At 45.2% G+C, this 20,233-nt stretch overlaps 1 protein-coding gene across 1 annotated transcript in view; it reads left to right on the top strand.

The window, feature by feature from the left end:
• The first annotated feature begins 373 nt into the window (after window positions 1–373).
• The window catches only part of DSCC1 (DNA replication and sister chromatid cohesion 1), a 169,854-nt gene continuing 149,994 nt past the window's right edge, over window positions 374–20,233 (top strand). The window contains exons 1-2 of the mRNA XM_086966161.1: window positions 374–621; window positions 7,080–7,248. Coding sequence (XP_086822287.1) covers window positions 446–621; window positions 7,080–7,248 — 345 coding nt within the window. The 5' untranslated portion in view covers window positions 374–445. The remainder of the gene's footprint in view (window positions 622–7,079; window positions 7,249–20,233) is intronic.

Here is a 20,233-nt window from a genome sequence, read left to right as displayed (position 1 = left end):
ACTGACCTGTCAAACCAGCCCTTCGGACACTACCTTATTGCCCTATTGGCCAATCTGCCCCCCTCAGTAACACATCGAACCGTGACCTTGATTAATAATTGATAGCGTAGCCTATAGAAAATGTAATGAGATCATTCTGTTGTATTCCTGTAGTGCCGTTTCTACATGGATAACGTAAAAAAATCTCTAGCCAGAGAGGCCATTACACTCACACCCCAGTGGCCCCGTCTCATTACCACGAAATACACGTTCAAAGCAGCAGAAGTTTGCGCGGCGCGCTCACAGCTTAGTGACGTCACACAGAACATGATTGTTTTGCCTGGTTTTAGGATGGCCGCTTCTTGAGACCTTGAAGGCACTGAGGATGCGCGTACTTTCGAGCATGGTCTTAGTGAAGAACATCTTGTTCCGTTCCCCGGTGCGATCCTGAGAGAACTTTCGCGCCATGGATCGCCGCACCCGGGAGGAGGTGAACGCTACTCTGCAAGTGGCTAAGCTAGTTCCGGAAGAACTGCTGGAAACCGTGCATTGCCTTAACTTCAGCCCCAGTGTGACCTCCGGGGAGTACAGCCTGCTGGAACTGGACCCCACGCTCTGCGAAAGCGTGCAGCGCGGCCAGAGGTACTCCCAGTGTTGCTGTCACTCCTGTAGCCTGTAATGCAAAATTGTGTACGTGCCTCACTCTTTAGCATGGTACACACTTTACATCACTGGTTGTGACTGCTTAGCTCGCCCCGCTGAACACAAGTACACAGCTCGTCTTGAAAGAGAACTCCTTCTCTTACAACTTATCCTGGCATAAATGTCAAGTGGACGCAAGTCGTGTGTGACATCTTAAGCAAGGGCATTTTAGCCAGTCGAACTTTGCTCTGTTATTCATTACTTTACGTTTCTTCTTTGACCACTAAATGTATGAACTTAAAAGTATGAGAAGAGAGAATGATTTTCATAAAATCGAAAACTGGCTGAAAGTTGCACATTTGAAATATGCTGCCACTAAGTAAGTTCACAGGGGGACAGGTGACCGCAGCAATGGGACACTACACATCCTGTCCAGACGTTGCATTAAACAAATGATTGCATTCTAGGAATCGGACTATTGGTACAAAATGAGTGAAGTACTACCCCTCCCCCCCATCCCCCAATAAAACAATAACAATGTATATATAGCGCGATTAATTAAAATCATTGTAAAGCAGTCTGGTAAAATCATTGCAAATCCTAAAAAAGAAAATCAACGATTGATAAAACTGCCTTTTATAGTGTTCAAATCAAAAACGGTGCATAGGTGGGGACTGCCATAGTCACTAAAGTTCATGCAGGTGGCAAATCCTTGCTTATCTTGTACGGTTCTTAGTTTTCAGTCAAATGTACATAAATTACGTAAGTGAACGACATGGAATTTTTTACCAAACTGGACGAGGTAGTGGTTTCTTCCTTAGTGCTTACTGTACAACTTAGTGCATAGCTTGTCCAAGAATACTAGGAGAAATGCAACCAGTCCAATGTTCCTCTGTAATGGCCTGCCTGCAAGGCCACACCCTCAAATTGTTGAATGATTTACATAATAACGGCCTGCGAGCTTCTAAAAGCTCGGGTCTCAGACATACAAGATGCATTCCTTTTTTTGCATCGTCTGCATTTTAGATCTGCGATTTGATTTTGCCACTTCGAAAGAAAATCCAACATTTGCAGTCTCCGTACCGAAATGCCTTAAACTTGCTTTGAATAATCTGTTCTCAGATAACGTTTTTTCTTTCTTATTATAAGTGTTCATCTCCATCCAGGAGTGACTGCGCTGTGCTGCTGGGTCTTTATCCTTAAATCTGCTCAGCTCTTGTGCGCTGGTTATTAAGGTGTTTTTTTTAGCACTTTGTGGATAACATACAGTTTCCATGCCTCCCTCACTTATGTAGTGTCTAGACCTTTTTCCATGATGTGGTAATGGGCCAAATGGTAGGGTCTTGTTCCTGCCAGCTAACGTGGTCTAGAATGTTTGGCTTTGATTCCCTCAGCTTATGAAAAAAATTTAAAGAATGCGCACTGTCTGTCTGTGGATTGATTAATTCAATCCATACCTGCGCCTGAATTGCTATTTTTGGCACGCAAAAGATGGATTTGTATTTTTTTCACCACAAGGGCGCCCGATAGCTTTGAAACTTTTCCCATCATTGATTCACTTCCATAGGTTATTGCTTGCATTAATTTCACCTTCATGACATGGAGAATTGTCTCTAGACTGGGAGGGACCCCATAGACGCTTGAGGCACATTGTAGAGCACAGGCTTTGTTTTTGATTGATTGATTCCCTTGGCTGCACATAGTTCCCCTCTTACATACACCTAGGTGCTTGTATTCTGACACTTTTTTGATGTGTTCACCACCTAGTCAGGTACCAGGTTTATTAATTCTCTTTCCAAAAACAACAATTTGTGTTTTGTCCAAAGTCAATTCAAGTTTGTTAAATCTGGTGTACTCACCAAGTTTGTTAATCAGCCGTTGGAGACCCACTCATGTTTTGCTTAACATCACCAGGTCATCAACGTACAGCAGATTTGACAACTGCCTTCCCCTTAACTCGGGGGGGGGGGGGGGGGGGGGGGTGAGCATTTACAAAGTCCAATGCCAGAGTGAAGTCCAACATGTACAGATTGAATAACAAAGCTGCCAAAACACGTTCTTGTTTTAGCCCTATTGTGGTGTTAATTTTTCGAGGGAGAAACCTGCCATCACCCAGTTTTATCATTGTTCACGTATCTGTATATAGGAGTTCAATTACTCTCAGTAGTTTTAAGAGGATTGCCCCTAATAATAACTTTTTCAATGGAGATTTCCTTGGAACTAAGTCAATGTTGCCTTAAAATAAACAATGCATATTCATGATAATTACTGTGATCGAACGTCCTGGTTCATAAGAATCAAGATTGTCATCAGGTTTGAGGTGCAGCCTGGATTTTGTTGGAACCCAGTCTGGTTCAGGGGTATTAACGTTTTTACTTCTGCCCAGCCTTTAAGATCTTCCTACTGTAAATCTGCAAATTCTTTTGCTTTAATATCCAAAAGGGATAACAGGCGATGATTACTTGGCTGGGTTGACTTCCCTCTCTTAAAAATGGGATAGATTATTGAACCTCTCCAGGATTCTGAAACTTTTCTTAACAAAGTATTTCTCTGAATATAGTCAACTGTTATCCTCCAGCACACGCTAACATCAAATGCAAGTTATTTTGTATTTGTTTGAGATTTTCACAGGTTTCTTTTTATTATTTGAATCTTTGTATTCAGGTCTTTGGTCGTTAACCAGCAAAGCCCTGTTCTTTGGTCCTTAGCCATCAAGTCAACATGCATTTCGTCACATAAGAGGAAAAAACTAGGACTTCCTCAGGGCTAAAAGAATACAGAAATATATTCCATTGAAATGTGACACTTAATTTTCTAGTCATTTGCACCTTAATTGCGGTGATATTGGTGTGGCACTGCTGATTAGTTGTTCTTATTAGTGACATTTTAGTGGAAACCCATGCGTAATCATATAATATACAGTTCATAAATGTTCAAGTTGTGCTCTATGTAACAGTTAGAGATACATTATCAATTCTAAGCAACTAATCATATGCGCTGATTAGCACTGTGGAGATATCGTACTCCGAATTGTGATTCTTCATTATGTGCAAAGCAATGTAACTGCATTGCTAGAATGAAATAATATGATCACCATTAATAGATACCTGTTAGTTTGTCAAAATGTTTCTGGCAAAACAAGGAAATAAAATAAAAAAAAGAGCCACAATACCACTATATAATTATCAAAGTATTGATCCCACTTTGGTAACAACCTTACAAAACATCTTGCCCGACTAATGCAGGGAAACCATACCTTAAAGCTAGTTGTGATCCTGTACCGGTATGGACATAAGAGTTCTGCGTGTATTTTCTGTAAATATGCAAAACTGTGATCAGACTTTAACATTATTTAACTAATGACCAAAAGTATCATAAGAATCCATGCACTCAGCCCCGTTTTCCAGTTTTAAGTTTAGTCCCAATTAGAATATATCACCGTGCACCTTGTGATGTACTTATTGTTTTCCTCATAGCCTCATCCTTCAAACAGAATGGCATGTGAAACCTAATTAATTACAACTATTTTAACCTTCGACGCTATCAGAAATCTCCTATACAGCTATCTTTGAAATTTCATAAATTTGTAGTATTCTTACCAGTATAGCTACATTTATTTCCCAAAAACAGCGAGCAAGCATGGTCAATTCTCCGCGTGTAAAGCGGCTGCAGTACGGTCTGTCAAATACGTCCAAACAAGTAAAAACGGACTATTGCTTCTGTGTCCTGTGTATCAATTCAAGTTGCAGTTGCAGGGGTGTGGATTTTAATAGAATATTTACTTGTCCATGGGGTAGGTTGCTCATAACAGACTCGAACACATTTGACTACATCTCACACATCTGAAGACCCTGAATTGGCTTCCTTACGAAGCCTGAAACCAACTCAAACTGGCCTGTATAGTGGCGTAAAGTGGTGCAGAGCAGAGTGCAGTGGCAAAGAATGGTGCAGAGAAGAGCAAATGGCATGGAAGGCAGTGGCGCCGAGTGGTTCAGTAGTGCAGAGAAGAGCAGAGTGGCATAGAGTGTAGCTGCATAGGGTGGCGAAAAAGTGCATTGGTGCAGAGTACATTGCAATGTAGTGGTGTAAAGTTGAGTGGTGCAGAATAGTGTACAGTGGCATAGAGTACAGGATAGGGGGATGGGAGGAAAAAGAAGCTACATGTAAAAAGATATGGGAGATGGACTGAAAACACAGGCACACAGGGTGTGGAGGAGTGTGGCTCAATGGTTAGAGCGGCAGACCCTGATGCAGAGTTCGGACCAGGGACCAAGGTTCAATTCCCGCCCCGGCGGGTCTCGGGCTCAATTTCCTCGGACCGTCAATTCTCGCCTCGGTGCCTATTCTAAGCATGGGCCCCACGCTGCAACTCTGGGCAATAGCTTGCTTAACTTCCACACCGGCCCCAACAGCGCTAAGGATGTCTGGCTTCACCCTGGGGGTGCCCAGGAGTGGACACTTCACAGGGAAAGCCAGGAGGGGTTCCACAGCAGTATGAGTTTCAGCGCCAGGAAACCGCATAGGCAACACCACTGGTGATCGTCTGGTGACAGTGAGCTCTATAAATACCATGACATTTACATTACATTTACATATGGAGCGCTAGAACACAAAGAAAAAAGTCTCTCCAAAAACAGGAGTAGTAGATGAACACAAATACTTGGTCCTTGCTCCAGGGGTGGGCCAAACTCAAGAAGAAGGAGACACAACGTTTACCTGTGGTGACGAACTGGGACAAAGGAAATGAGAGCGACTCTGAAGCTAACATATGGAAAGCTATGGGCAGGATGTCTCACAGAGGCATGTCTCTCAGAGGCCGTGCATGTGCTGTCTAGGCGGAACTTAAGAGTTGCTTTCTGCCAGTAGCATCCATGTTTAAAATAATTCTGTTTGCACAGAAGCTTTGCAAAATGTTTTTTTTTCCGGCTTTCCTTTTTTATGAATTTCTTTTTTAAAAGCAAAGAATCATCAAGCATTATACATAGCCTCATATTGCTAAACCTATTTATACTAGAACCACTGTCAGAAGTGCAGTCAGAGCTTACAACATTTACTTAGAGTGCTCACCCTAATAATAAAGGATTTCAGATAATAAACCATAAATACAAGTTTGAGCAGCATTAACATATGGACACAAATATTACCTTAACTACAGACAGTGCCCTTCTCTGATCCATATTGTAGTACTGCAAACTGGCTGCCAAAGGGTTTATGCTGTAGGGGTTTGGCGTACTTGTCCCAAGGTCAAAATACACATGAAAACTTGTTGCCCTTGACCCCAAACAATATGTCCTGGGTGTTGGGCTATAGGAATTCCACATCCCTGGATTCAGAGAACACTTATATTGAGGAGGAGGGCATGTCCTTCATCCTTTGGGACGATAATTTTTATGAGGCCGTTGATGCCTCAGTACACAGAGCAGCGGACTGGTCCTCGAACTCTACATATGAGAGGTTTTATTTCACACTGGTGATGGATGTGGCATAGCTGGCTGTCAGCAGGCTTTAAACTAGCAACATCCTCGTCTCTGGTCCTGACATAGAATGAAAGTTTCCCAAGCAAACATAAGTTTCAATTCGATTGAGGACACAGAGGCAAAGATTATCCCACCCAGCGAGAAATTCTCAAACCAGTCGTCCCTGTGGTCGCCCCTCCCCCCTGTATTCTGTAAGTACCTGGCTATTTTAAGTTACCCTGCGAATGCTCGCATTATGATTGACTGTAAATTAATGTTTTTGGGATTTTTTAAAATATTTTATATGACTGTTCAATTGTAAACAAGAAATTGTACAGCTGGCAATGTGGTGAATTGCTGGATGCAGTCATATATCCTCTGGGGTCTCTTTAAGGTCTTAGGAAATGATGGGTCCAAGCACGATTTGTGAGCAGTGGAAATGCAGTGATTCATACGAAGAAAAGAGGCAGCGTGGAAACTGAAGATGGACTTTATTAGGACTGACTTTATTATAATTGGTTGTTGTGTTATGCCCCTAAGTCTTTTGGAAATGTTAGTTTTTTGATCAAAGCTGTTGAAATGGCTGCTGTTTAAAACATATAATAGGTGAACCAAAATATTATAAGCATAATCCTCCCCTCCGTGTCCTTAATAGAATTGGAAGTTTTTATTTTATGTTTGCTAGGAACATTTTCATTGTAGGTGATTATTAAATTAATAGGGTGTATAGTAAGTTAGTTTTCACTTTTATCTGTAAACGTAGAATTCTGTAAATTATGTTTAATTGATGTGACGTCCTCGCACCTTATTAGAAAAACTTTGTTTACAGTCACTGCCTGGCAAAGTGAGAAGGCCCCAAGGTACTCCTGTGAGGTGCCCGGTAAAGTTCCTGCATTTATATTCCTATTCCCCTGAGATTGAGATCTATCGCTTGGCTCATTATGCCAATACTTTGTACAAAGGTAAATATGTTTTGTATGACGTGCTTCCTTTTTTTTCTAGCCTTATAATCAGAGGTGACAAAAATGAGCATGCAGTTTTATGCAGTGGAGACAAAACCTATGACTTGAAAATAGCAGATACTTCAAATCTACTGCTTTTTATTCCTGGTTGTGGAACACCAGAGCAGCTGACTGCTGATAAGGAAACGCGGAATCTAATTCACACACAGGTAAACTGAGCTTTGTTGGATTCTTAATGGTGTTAGTTAAAGTGTGCAACTATTTTTTAGAATGTGTAATGGTATTCTAAGAGGCATTCTGTGTAATCTCCATGTAATGACGGCTCTTCTGTTTGGGTATAGTGCTCTTGGGCTCCATGGCCTTCTGCCCTTGGAGTGAGGTAACCATAACTGAGTGATCCTGTAAGCAAATGCTCATTGTATTAGAGCCACAAGTCTTTACAAGACTCGCCTATTCTAGTAATACCCTGGCTAAGGCCAACAGAAGTATGGTTTCCTTAATCTATGACTGTTGGATGTGAGTTGGCCTGCAGCTCTTTAGAACCTAAGCATGCCATGGGCATGTCCGTGTTCAGTAAACTAGTGAATTGGGCTAATGAACTTTCTTTATTTTATGTAATCGTCATTCCCAGAGCAAACAGTTTTGCTAGCTGGCTCTCACAGCTTCTTTGCTTGAAGGTTTATTTTGCAATACTCTATGGGTACACAGCACCCCAGTATATGTTGTCTCGCTTTTGTCATTACCCACTAACCTTGCGCATGTCTGCTGATGAACTGATCGTGCCAAATGTTGCATACTGCTGTGATGTCTCCACCCATGATTGCCAACCAGGAGTGTTTCAAAGAAGAATCCTCTGTTGGGAGGGAGGGGGATTGGGGAAGCAGACCAGATAAGACCATTTTGATGTGTGAAATATGCCGCTTTATTGAAACAGGTGCACATCACAATGAACATCCATGGCAACTGCCTTACAAAACTTAAAGCCTCACTACTACATCAAGTTACTGACCCCGCCCCTATGATCCCCTGAACACGCCCACACCCTGACATTACCATTTAAACATTGAAGTAAAATTAAACCCTTTAATTATACACGTTAATTAACCAACATCCTATACCTGCCTCTTTACAAGAGTAAATCCACAAACTTGTCCAACTGAGCTTAAAATAACCTGCCTACCCTTTCCCTGTCCATACACCCAACTTCAACAATAACCAAAAAAACTTCTGCCAACCCTGGCAAACTTTCAATAACCCCCGCCACCCAGAAGGTGGGCAGAGAGAATCTTCTCCACCTTTTTGCCCCCCAACCTGCATGCAATCCCCGTGTCCTTATGTTGAGTGCCTCTGCACGTTCAAAGACCTGGAAAAAACCTCCCTGATCTCTAAGAAGTATAAATCCATACAGAGCCTGGACAAGTGCACATCGTCATCCCTGAAAAACTCCACTGACTTGAAACGAATGTCCTTATGGCTAACTCGACCAAAACCTAAGCTTCGACTAAAACGGGACATTTCGGTACTTACCTTTCACCTGGATTTGTCAATGGCGCTCGGGTGCAAGGCACCCCTCCACACCCTGCATGGTGCAAACTCTGTCCACATCACATGACAACCTGCCCACTGCTCCTTTATCAAGGCCAAATCCTTCATCGCCCCCATCAAAACAACCCATTTTTCACTGCACAAATAGTTTCCCCCAAGGTGAACCAATAAAATGTACAGGCACCTGCCACAGCTGTTGAGACAATGGATCAGCTCCTTCCAGTGCATACCCCTTTCCCTTCCAGACAACCTTAAACGAACGTTCATTGAAACCCAGGTGGACCAAAAAATAACTCTTGAACTTGCGCCCATTTGACAAAAGAGTGCCCCACTATCCAAATGGTCAATTCTTCTGCCTGAGGGCCGGTCACAGAACCTGAAACGGGAAAAATTGGAATCAGAAGACCAGTGCCCCAATTGCATGATATCCCCCCGGACCCATCTCCTATTGCACGCCTCTGTTGCAGCTCCAATCTGAAAAGAATGATTCCCAAAAAGGGCCCCATTGTGTCCATTTTCATGTTTAAACACCGCACCCCCGTCCCGCCCATCATGTTGAACCAGCATCGGGTCCACTGAAGCAGACATGTCAATTGTGGAACTGCCGCCTCCAACCTGGCCCATCTACCCTTACCCCTTTGGTCTGTTTTGGACCTGGCCAACCAAATCTGCAAACCTGTCCCCTGTGGTGTCACATCCTGCCTCCCTACCCCTCCAACGTACTTGTTACCCAGTAGTTCTGACACCCTGAATGCCCCAAAGAACATCCAAACCATTAATGTCGAAAATAGGCAAGACTCAAAATCATCCCTACATACCACTGGTAATACTTCAATCACCCGAGCTAAAGTCCGCCATGAAAGCGGTTTCCCGAGTTGCAACCCCTGGATTTCTCCCTGGCCCACCCCTCGAGTATTCTCCCTAGTTCACCTGGTGTCGGAGGATAACCCCATAACAATTTACCCATGAAAGCTATCCCAGCCAGCTTCCTGGCAATTGTCACCCTGGATAAACTCCGATCAATGAGATCCAGAATGAACTGAATGACGTCCTCTGACCGCCGCCAGATCTTAATGTGCCGCTGGGCACCTGATGGCAACCTGTATGATGCCCAAGTTGTTGCAGACAACGAGCCTACCACCAATTGTAGCATTCTACGGTACCTATGTACCACAAATGAGCGGGCATTGGCGTTGGCATCCTGTCTGCCTCCTTGGCCAGCCCATGGAATCTCCCTCACTGTGAACGAGACAAAGCATCGGCTATGTCATTGTCCACACCAGGTAAGTGTAAAGCCCTGAAAGCAATATCATGTCTCAGACACCCCAACACGAAGACCCTTAACAACTTCAGTATTTGCTCGTCTCTTGCTGACTTTCTATTCTCAATTTCGACCACTGCCATGTTGTCCACTCTGAACAGTACCTTCTTGTGAGCTAACTCCTACCCCATAAGTGTTATTGCTACCACTAAGGGAAAAAAATCTAAAAAGGCTATGCTTCTGCCCCCACCTTTCCAAAGTGGCGGCCACTGTTCTGCGCACCATTTTCCCTGCCAAAACAGGCCAAAGCCTTCGCTTCCTGCCGCATCTTAAAAAATGTGCACATCCCATGTGACTTCATCCTCACTCGCCAATAGCACTCCATTGAATGACTGAATAACCACAGCCCACATCCCCCAATCTTCTATCACTCCAGGTTGTGGGGTAAGTGGTGCCCTGCTAGTGCACGCCCCAATCTCCTACAAAAGGTCCTCCCAGCCCGCACTACCCTGCATGCGAAGATGAGATGTCCTAACAGTACCTGAATGTCCTTAATCTTGCCTTTGTCCCTGGACAACATGCTTTTTAGCAAGTCCAACATTTTTCCTTTTTTCTCTTCTAGTAGGCGAGCCCACGTTGCCACAGAGTTGATTTCTATGCCCAAGAAAGATAGAGCCGTACTGGGTCCCATTGTCTTCTCTGGTGCCAAAGGCACCGCCATTTCCTCTGTTAGCTCGTGGAAATTGTCCAGCGCTGCCTGGCATTCCCTGGAGCCCGGCGAACCTGCGAAGAAGAAATTGTCTAGATAGTGCGTCACTAGTCGGTGACCTGTGCGCCGTGTGAATTACCACTGCCGAAATGTGCTGAAGCACTCAATACAATGTGCATCGGCAGTGTTTGTCCACATACCATTTTCTTTCGAAATGGATACCCTGAAGATCCCAATCATCTGGATGGACTGGAAGCAACCGAAAAGCCGACTTTGTCACATTTTGCCATTGGTGCAGTTGCACCCGCGGTCACTACCAGTGACATGGCCACGTCAACTGATGAGTAAGATACGGAGGCTGCCTCCTCAGCAATAAAGTTATTGACCGAAGTCCCTTCTTGCCATGACAGATGCTGAATCAATCTGTATTGCCCCACTTCTTTTTTTGGGCACTCCCCTATTGGCGAGACAATCAAGTTCTCTATTGGCCAATTGTCAAAGGGGCCTGCCATTCTCCCTTCCTGCACTTCTTTCTTCAATTTGTCTCGCACTAACTGTCTGTTCTGTAGCTGATTTCAGATTGTTAGCCCATCTTCTCTGTCTCGGACCCCTGTAACCCAAACGAAACCCACATCTGAACCCCTCCCTGCTCTCACGTCCTCATACCCCAGCAGCCCCTCCTCCAACTTCTCAAGTTTAACTGGCGTTCTAACTTTTGAGCCCAGGTCCCTGTGGCCTCTCACCCGCCCCTATTGCCCATGAACTGCTGCGGGTGTCCTGCTGCGCTATATCCTGGCTGATGCCATTGCTGGCCTCCCTATGGTTGTCCGCCCCAGCAGTTGACCAATGAATGGCGGCCCCCGCATTTGGAGCAATCGTGATGGAACCTACAAACCTCCAGTGTGCACAGGCCTTTGTTAAAGTCCCGTCACGCCCCTTCTGACCCAGTCTGAGTCTTTCCCGTGCCCCCCACCCCTCCCCCGGATGGGCTTTCCTTGAAAGGGCCGGTATACTATTGGTAAGCCGCTGGCTGTAAATATGGTTTCTCCCCCCTTTGCCGCCCCCATGGTGTGTTGCCACAGATCTGTGTTTAATTCCCCCCATTTTGCCTCTGGGTCCCACCCCATTCGCACTTTGAACTCCTCATCATATTGTGCCCATGCGTATCCACCCCCTGCCATCTGAGCTTTTCTAATCACGTTCATGTATTTAAATAAAGCTACGCAGAGCTCCGGGTACTTCTCACAATATACACTGGTGTAAATCAAAAACGCCGCTGTCCAATTTTCTATTGTCAGAGGTACCTTTGGCCAGCTCGTATTCCTCTTCTTTTGATATTTAAAAAAAATATATATTTTAATTAGTTTTTCTTGCCCAACAACACACAAACATTTCTGTAATGCTCAAACACGATGCCCCTCTAAACAGGAGATTCACCGCCCCCTATCTTCCTATTCATGAAGTCAAATATTTTCGATCAATTAGCTTGCCCCAACTAGTCCTCCTCCCTTGCAACGTGCAATTGTCGGACAGGAGCCCCTTCCACTCTGTTCTTCGAGGCGTGCCCGTTCCACAAGAGTTGGGCAATATAACTTAGAATAAGACGATCCACCCTCCGCCACCGGTGCGTACAACCTTCAATTATCTAAATGATCTTGAATAACCTTTCCCTCAGCAGTACTTTGCGTGGTAATATTATCACATTATCTCACCATTTCTACTCTCTCTATTGCAACAACTGCATAGCATGTCTGCCCCGGGGCCCCCTCCCACCCTCATTTTTCAAGAGTACCCCGTCTGTGTGTCAGGGACCGAGTCTGTATCTGAGTCTCCTGTTCTTGTAGTGCTATGACTAAGACCTCCCATGCCCTTGCGGACTCCAGTGCCTTATCGCTATTGGTCCACTTGGCTTGCTGAAGTCTAACTGTGCTTTCGCTCAACGCCCATTTAACTAGGTCTGCCTTCCACCTCGTAAAGCTAGGCCCTTCCCTTGACTTCCAGTGCGCTGTTCTGTCCCTTTTGGCCAAGAGCAACCCCAAATCTAAAAACTTGCTTGTTACCTTCAGTTTGGGAGTGTGCGGAAACCAGTGCAACAAACAGGTACCCATGTCAGGATTGATCCGCCGTTCCGTGATTTCGCAGAGCATATCTGTTACTCCCTCCCAGTAGGTGCCCAGAGGCGCGCCAGCCCCACATCATGTGGCAAAACTCTGCCCCCTCTAAATGGCAGCACGGGAATTGGGCAGTGGCTATTTTAAAATACTTGTTAATCTTAGCGGGAGTAAGATATGCCCTATGCAATATGAAAAAATTAATCAGCTGGAATCTAGCGCTTCTAGTACTTTTCCATGCTCTTCTGACTATTTGGGCTCATGTCATCTCGGGGATCTCCTTGCCCAAATCCGCCTCCCATTTATGTTGGAGTTCCCTCAGCGGCTCCATCCCTTCTCCCACCATGCGCCTATATAGTCATGTTGTGGTAAATAAAGTATTACCCTGTCATAATTTCTATACTTAAACAAAGGGTCATGCATATAATGAGAGGCAGAGTCCGTGGTGTCCGATTCAGAAAGGGCTTTATTTCAGTAACTCGAGTTAAGGGAGAATCGGTTCCATCACCACTAAGGTTCAGGAAGGGTCTTCTAAACTTTATTCACAGAGTACAATATTTATACATTCAATCTTGTACATAGGGAGGAGCGCTCCAGGCAGAGCAAGAGAAAGAGAGAGATAAGAGCATGTGGGCGTGCATGAGGGCGTACATGTGGGCGTTCACTTGAGGAGTCATAGGTGAGTCATAGGTGGGTGGATACATGGAGGGGGTTGCATGGCCAGCTTGAACTTTTCCCTACTTGTGTGCGCAACTTGGTCATGACGTGCAATTGACGTGTAACTGGGGGGAAGCTGGGGGGAGCTGACTTTCGGTCTAGTAGAGATGCCTTCAGTGTCAGGACGACCTGCACGTCTGGTATTATCTGATATCTTGTGTCCGGAGATGTATTATCTGAAGTAAAGGTCGGTCAAGCAAAGGTTGCTCATCACCAAGAGCCAGTGTGGGCATATATTTCATATATTTCTTCGTTCATTGCGTGGGGGCTTTGGGCTTTCTATGGATGCGAGCTGTGCAAATCACTTAAACGGAGACAGAAAGGCTAGGCCCTATCTCTGCAGACGGGTTCTGTTTACCTTCTTCACTAGGCAGGAATGTGATTCTGTAGAGCAAGCAGATAACTGTGTGCTAAATACTGTCTTGGCACCCCGGGCTGGGCCCCTCTCGGCTCAGCCAAAAGTATGCGAGAGGTCAGGGATACGTAGCTGCAGCTTTCAGAGTGTCTGGAGGCATGAAAACCTTAATTCGGGTCCTGGCTCAGGCTGAGCCACAAAATGGGTTCATGTCGATATATTAAACGTGCACAATGCAAACACATGGGCAACATTGGCCTCAGTGCAGAATTAACGTTTCTTTTATGAAAGACATGGTAACTGACATCCTAATGTGGGACGTAAATGCAGAGGCCTCATTAATCAGGCCACAGAGGGAAAATGCATGGGTAACATGCACATACACTAAACGTTGGAGTACAAGCAGGGGACACACAGGCCATGTAAAATTTCATTTTCCTCATTCCCTCCTTGTCCCCTACTGTACCCTTCAGGACATATCTATATTCATGAGACCGTATATCTGATCATACAGCATCATTTGTTCATCTTTAATCTTTTGTATACGTGGATGGGGAACACAGGCAGTGGCACACAGGCCGCAAATCGCCGGGCCACACTGCAGACAGAGACAGCAGCCGAATATCATAAGCAGTATCATTCCTAGGAACGACAACACTTTCCATCCCCATGCTGATATTACACTCCAGAGCCAACTGGACCAAGTCCATGTGCCTGGGTCTTGATGTATCTCGTGAGCAATCTTATGGAGCCTTGTTATTGCTGCGTACACAGATGGCGCGTTATTCGGTATGAAAACGCAGCAACTGGAGCCGATCACTCTACAAGCCCGCCCCTATCTGCCAGGATGACGTCAAGAACAAGACGGTTCTGAAGAACAACAAGTCGCATGGCAGACTGCTCCTGGGTCAAGTTCGCCAGGGCAGATGCAGTCTCATTCACTACTGCTTCTAGAGTTCTTGTTAACCTGCGTATGAGTTTACTGTTTTGGATGGGACCTATGAAGAAAAAGAATCCTCCATTGAAATCTGTATATTGCTCCCAAGCTGTCTCAGTCTGATCAATCACTGGGGAATCGGTCTCTCTCCTGTGTCTAACATGCTCTAGTCGTGAATCTCGATGATAATGGGATGGGGCCAGAAAGACGGGTGGTAGCAGGAACGCTATATAGCATGTCCCACTCCAGTCTAAGGGCAGATGTACATAGGCTGTCTGACCACAATTGAAATAGGTATGGCGAGATGCTTTGAAAGAAGACTTTCCTTTATCATTAAACTCGACTATAGCATTACACTCGCTGTGTCCCATAAGTACTGATCCTTTCTTTCTAACGCACAAATCACCTTTTACTGGTAGGACTGAAATAGTCGGTGGACCTGCATTTTGCTTGGGCTGAACATTCAGAATCATAAAACTGAGGGAAGCATTTCCTTGCTCGTACTCTTCATTTTCTAGATCGGTCCCCTTCCTTTGGGGAAGACCGTCTTCGTCTGGAAAACATGCCTCATTCATTACTTTATTCAAGTTTCCCCATATCCAGTCGCCCTGGGAAACTGTGAACTTTCTGTCTAGTGATGTCATTAAAGCAAACCATGCTCCGCACGAACCATTGTGGGAGAACGGAAAAGGGACGAGGGGCAGAACTCCCTTCGTCTTCTGATAAGGTGGGAGTCGGCCACATACCCAGCAATCTGTTGCATTGCTGGTCTGATGAGAACGGTGCAACATCCGAATTAAAGTATTGTTGCGCAGGGCTAGTCGATATGACAGTTCATGGGGAGGCAGATCACTAAATGTATGCTCTACAGTGTCATTTATGGAAAAGTGTATATGCGAGGCAATAGGAGGAAAGGAAACATGTAGTATTAAACTGATACAGATTATAGTGATGCACAGAAGAGACAGAAAAATCAGAGTTACTATACATCTACTGCGTAATATCTTGCAGTATTTCTCTTTCATTTTGCTCTTTTTACTATTCTGGTCTACGATCTTATGTTATGTTATGTTATTTTATTTTGTATAGCGCGCGGATGCCGCAGCCAAGTGGCGTCCCGGCGCTTTGGAGCATTGAGTAACACAACACATCGAAAAAGGTCAGAAAACAGGATCTAAACTGTAGAAAAGAGGAAGGTCTTTAAAGCCTTCCTAAAAGGGAGCAAGTCAGGGATTGAACGGAGAGGAGCCGGCAAAGAGTTCCAGAGGGCAGCCGCCAGCACTGAAAAAGAGCGTCCACCCATTCTAGCTTTTTTAAATCGCGGCACAACGGCAAGATTTAATCCAGCAGAGCGGAGTGTTCTAGCAGGGACATAGTGCAGGATAGTCTGTGAGAGAATAGGAGGAGAGGCTAATTTAAGAATTTTAAAAGTTAAGCATAAAGCTTTAAACTTAATTCTTTGCTCTATCGGTAGCCAATGGAGATCCTGGATGGTTCGACGAGCCGAGACAAACTTCGGGAGACCGACAAGCATCCTGGCCGCCGCATTTTGGACCCTCTGAAGGCGGGATAGTTCAGCCTGATTTAAACCCAAAAACAGTCTGGTAAGAACCAGAGCTTGGACTATAATCTGTCTGGTCTCCGTGTCAAAAAACTTAAAAATTGGTCGAAGACACTGCAGAGTCCCTAGACATGTGCCAGCCACACGCTTAGTATGGGAGGTGAAAGAAAGCTTATCATCAAACCACACCCCGAGGTTTCTGACTTCAGTCACGGGGGTGGGAACAGGGCCTAGATCAGATGGCCACCATTGATCTCCCCATAGCCCACTTTCCCTACCAAAAATAATGACCTCGGTCTTGGAGGCCTTAAAGTGGAGTCGATTGTTCGCCATCCAGCCAGCAACAGCTTTTAGAGCTGACTGAAAGGTGGGGGCATCCATTTTGGAGTCACCATTAAGTGCCACCGCCAGCTGCGTGTCATCGGCGTATGACACTAAGGAGAGACCAAAACTATGGGCTACCTCCGCCAATGGTTGAACATATAAATTAAATAAGGTAGGGCTGAGAGCCGAACCTTGGGGAACACCCTGAAGTATAGGGCGAGAAGCAGAAACAAAAGGGGGTGTAGACACTTTGAAGCCTCGATCCTTAAGAAAGGAGCGAAACCACTCAAGTGCCACCTCTCCAACTCCAGCCTCCATCAGACGATGTAAAAGAATCTGATGGGACACAGTATCGAAGGCGGCACTGAGATCCAAAAGGATCAGTGCCGCCGTCAGGCCCTGGTCCAACAGCTTCCTGATGTGCTCCACCACAGCCAAAAGAGCAGTTTCGGTGCTATGACCTGCACGGAATCCGTTCTGGGAATTATCCAGTATATTCGCTTCCTGCAGGTGAGGAACCTGTCTAACCGATTCACCACCTAGTGGACTTAAACAATTAAACGCTGTCTGACTTACTAGATCGTAATTTGGACCTGTACTCTTGTTGCGGAGTCTTTTCTAGCAAAGGGGGCTCAAAGTCTGTACTGTCTTTTGTCTTTATCAAAGTTCCAGAATCTCCAAAGTACTTTTTACAATGGTGGGCATGAAGCCATCCTTTTCTTCCTTCGACCTTGATCGCTGTCCTCGTGGTCAGTAGCACTAATTTTGGTGTCTTCCAGCGCGGCTCAAGGGGGCTTGATCGATCAAAATTCTGCACGAATACGAAATCACCAGGGACTATGGCATGTTCCTTGACTTGGGTGTTGTCAGGGAAGGCGGCGGGAACCTGTGAACGACAAGAGAGTAGTGCAGACATCAAGGAAGCCAGGTTATCTGTCAGCATGTTACTGTCAACATCAGTTATTTTCTTAGGCATAGGCGTACCCCACATATTTGGCGGTCTACCGAAAACCACTTCATACGGAGATAGGCCTGTTCTGGAATGGGCTACCATACGCATGTAAAAGAGGGCAACCGGCAAGGCTACCATCCAATCCACGCCTTTTTCTGCACAGATCTTTGCTAGTTTCGTCTTTATTGTCTGATTATGTCGTTCTACAAGGCCTGCTGCTTCAGGATGTCGTACACAATGAAACTTCCACTGATATCCTAACAGAAGGGACACTTGTTTCATTAATTCAGAAGAAAAAGGCTGACCATTGTCTGAGTACACGACACGGGGCAATCCGTATCTAGGGAAGAATTCTCGCACCAATTGCCTGGCGGTGGTCACAGCACTATAATCTGGGACTGGGTACGCTTCTGTCCATCTAGATAGTGCACACACAACTACCAGGACATACTTGTAACCTCTACATCTGTCCATTTGGATATAATCCATCTGGAGGACCTCAAAAGGATGGTCAGGAGGATGAAATCCGCCTTGTTCCACCGGAATGCCTTTACCTGGATTGAACTGGCAACAGATCATACATGTTCGCACTTTTTGCTTTGCTGCTGCACGCAGGTGCTTGTTAAACCAGATATTCTGTAAGCTGTCTAACATTGCCTTCTCTCCCAAGTGTGCTGGACTATGTGCTGGGTTTTATGATCACTTGTACCATGGAATCTGGAAGAAACCATGTAGCTTTGCCCTTAGTCATCCAACCTTGGTCAGTCTGGACCCCTCCTTGTTCAGTCCATTTCTTTATTTCGTCTGAAGTGGCATGTGTCTGTATGTCGAGTACATCTTGAGAAGGATCCCTGACTGTCATACTTTTTGTCAGTAATGGTACCTCTGTCTTTGTCGTGTCTGTTGGTGTCTGGGCTGTAAGTTTAGCAGTTTGGTCTGCCAGGTCATTACCCTGGGAAATGGTGTCTGTAACTTTGGTGTGTGCTTTGCATTTCAGAATAGCTATGGCTGCAGGTAAATGTATTGCTTCTAACAGGGCCTGAATAAGCGGGCCATGCTGAATTTTGGCACCATGAGAGGTCAAGAAACCTCTCTCCCTCCATAATACTCCGAAATCATGAACTACGCCGAATGCATATTGTGAATCTGTATAAATGTTCACTTTCAAGTGCTTAGCTCTTATGCAGGCTTGTGTCAGAGCGATGAGCTCTGCTGCTTGTGCTGACAGTGTGTCTATTCTTTGTGTCTCTATGACTTGAGTGTCAGTGGTCACGGCATATGCTGCCACTAACTCTCCCGTACTCGTTCTCATGCATGAACCATCTACATAAAGTGTCAGGTCAGGGTCTGGCAGTGCCACATCTGTCAAGTCTTGTCTTGGTTTCGTCACTATATTCATTACTTCCACACAGTCATGTGGTGCGGTGTCTACTGTACTTGAGGGCAAAAGTGTAGCAGGGTTCAGAATGTTACATCGTCTGATCTCTATGTGTGGCTGAAATAACGTCAGTTCATATCCTGTCAGTCTCGCTACAGTCAAGTGTTGTGTCTGTGTCCTGTTCAAGAGAACTTCCACTGCATGTGGTACCTGGACTATCAGGGGGTGTCCCAGCACTATAGAGTCACTTTGTCTTATGGCTAGGGCTGTTGCAGCAACCGATTTCAGGCACGCAGGCAGAGCCTGGGCCACTGGATCCAGTGTACTAGAAAAATAAGCACAAGGCTTGTGTTTTCCTGCTTGATCTTGTGTGAGGACAGATAATGCTGTTCCATCTCGTTCAGTTACAAAAAGCATAAAAGGTTTGCTGTAATCAGGAGTCGCTAAAACTGGCGCTTGACATAAGGCTCTTTTTAATTCTTCAAATGCCAAGGTATGGTCTTGTGTCCAAGGGAGGACAGTCGAAGACGCTGCCTCCTGTGTTGTCAACTGTATGAGTGGTTTGGCTAGATAGGCATACTGGGGAATCCATTGCCTACAGTATGAAGTGAGGCCAATAAAGGCCCGCACTTCCTTTTGTGTCTTGGGCTGTGAAAGGTTAGAAATTAACTGAATACGTTCTTGTGTCAGCTGTCTACCCCTCTTGGACAGCAAGTGTCCAAGGTACACCACTTGCTGTGCACAGAATTGCAACTTGGAAGGGGACACTTTGTGCCCCTTGTCTGCCAGAAAGTGTAAAACTGTCAATGATGCATTTTCGCAGTCTGGTTCTGATCGTGCTGTAATTAGGATGTCTACATATTGGAGCAGTGCAGTGTTGGTAGGCATGTCAATACTGTCCAGCTGACTTTTTAATGCTTGACTGTAAATGCTAGGACTCTCTGTAAAACCTTGGGGAGCTCTCGTAAATTTAAAGCTGCGTCCTTTTAGACTAAATCCGAAAAGATACTGGCTGTCTGGATGAATTGGAACGCTAAAGAAAGCATTCTTCAAGTCAATAACTGTAAAGAACGTTGCCTCAGAATCAATAGCAGTCAGTAATGAAGAAATGTCTGGGACCACTGGGTATTGAGGGACTACACATTTATTCAATTCTCGAAGGTCAACAACTAGTCTGTAAACTGGTGGTGCATTAGGGTCTGTTCGTTTAAGGATAGGAATAACAGGTGAGTTGCATACATTCGAGTCAGTCTCCACTACCACCCCTTGTGCAATGAGTTCGTCAACAATTTTCAATAAGGCCTCTTCGGCCTCTGGTGGTAACTTGTACTGTCGTATACGTGG

The sequence above is a fragment of the Lissotriton vulgaris genome, chromosome 4_1 (assembly GCF_964263255.1).
Source record: "Lissotriton vulgaris chromosome 4_1, aLisVul1.2, whole genome shotgun sequence".
NCBI classification, from domain to species: domain Eukaryota; kingdom Metazoa; phylum Chordata; class Amphibia; order Caudata; family Salamandridae; genus Lissotriton; species Lissotriton vulgaris.
This window is presented reverse-complemented; position numbering and strand designations above follow the sequence as displayed.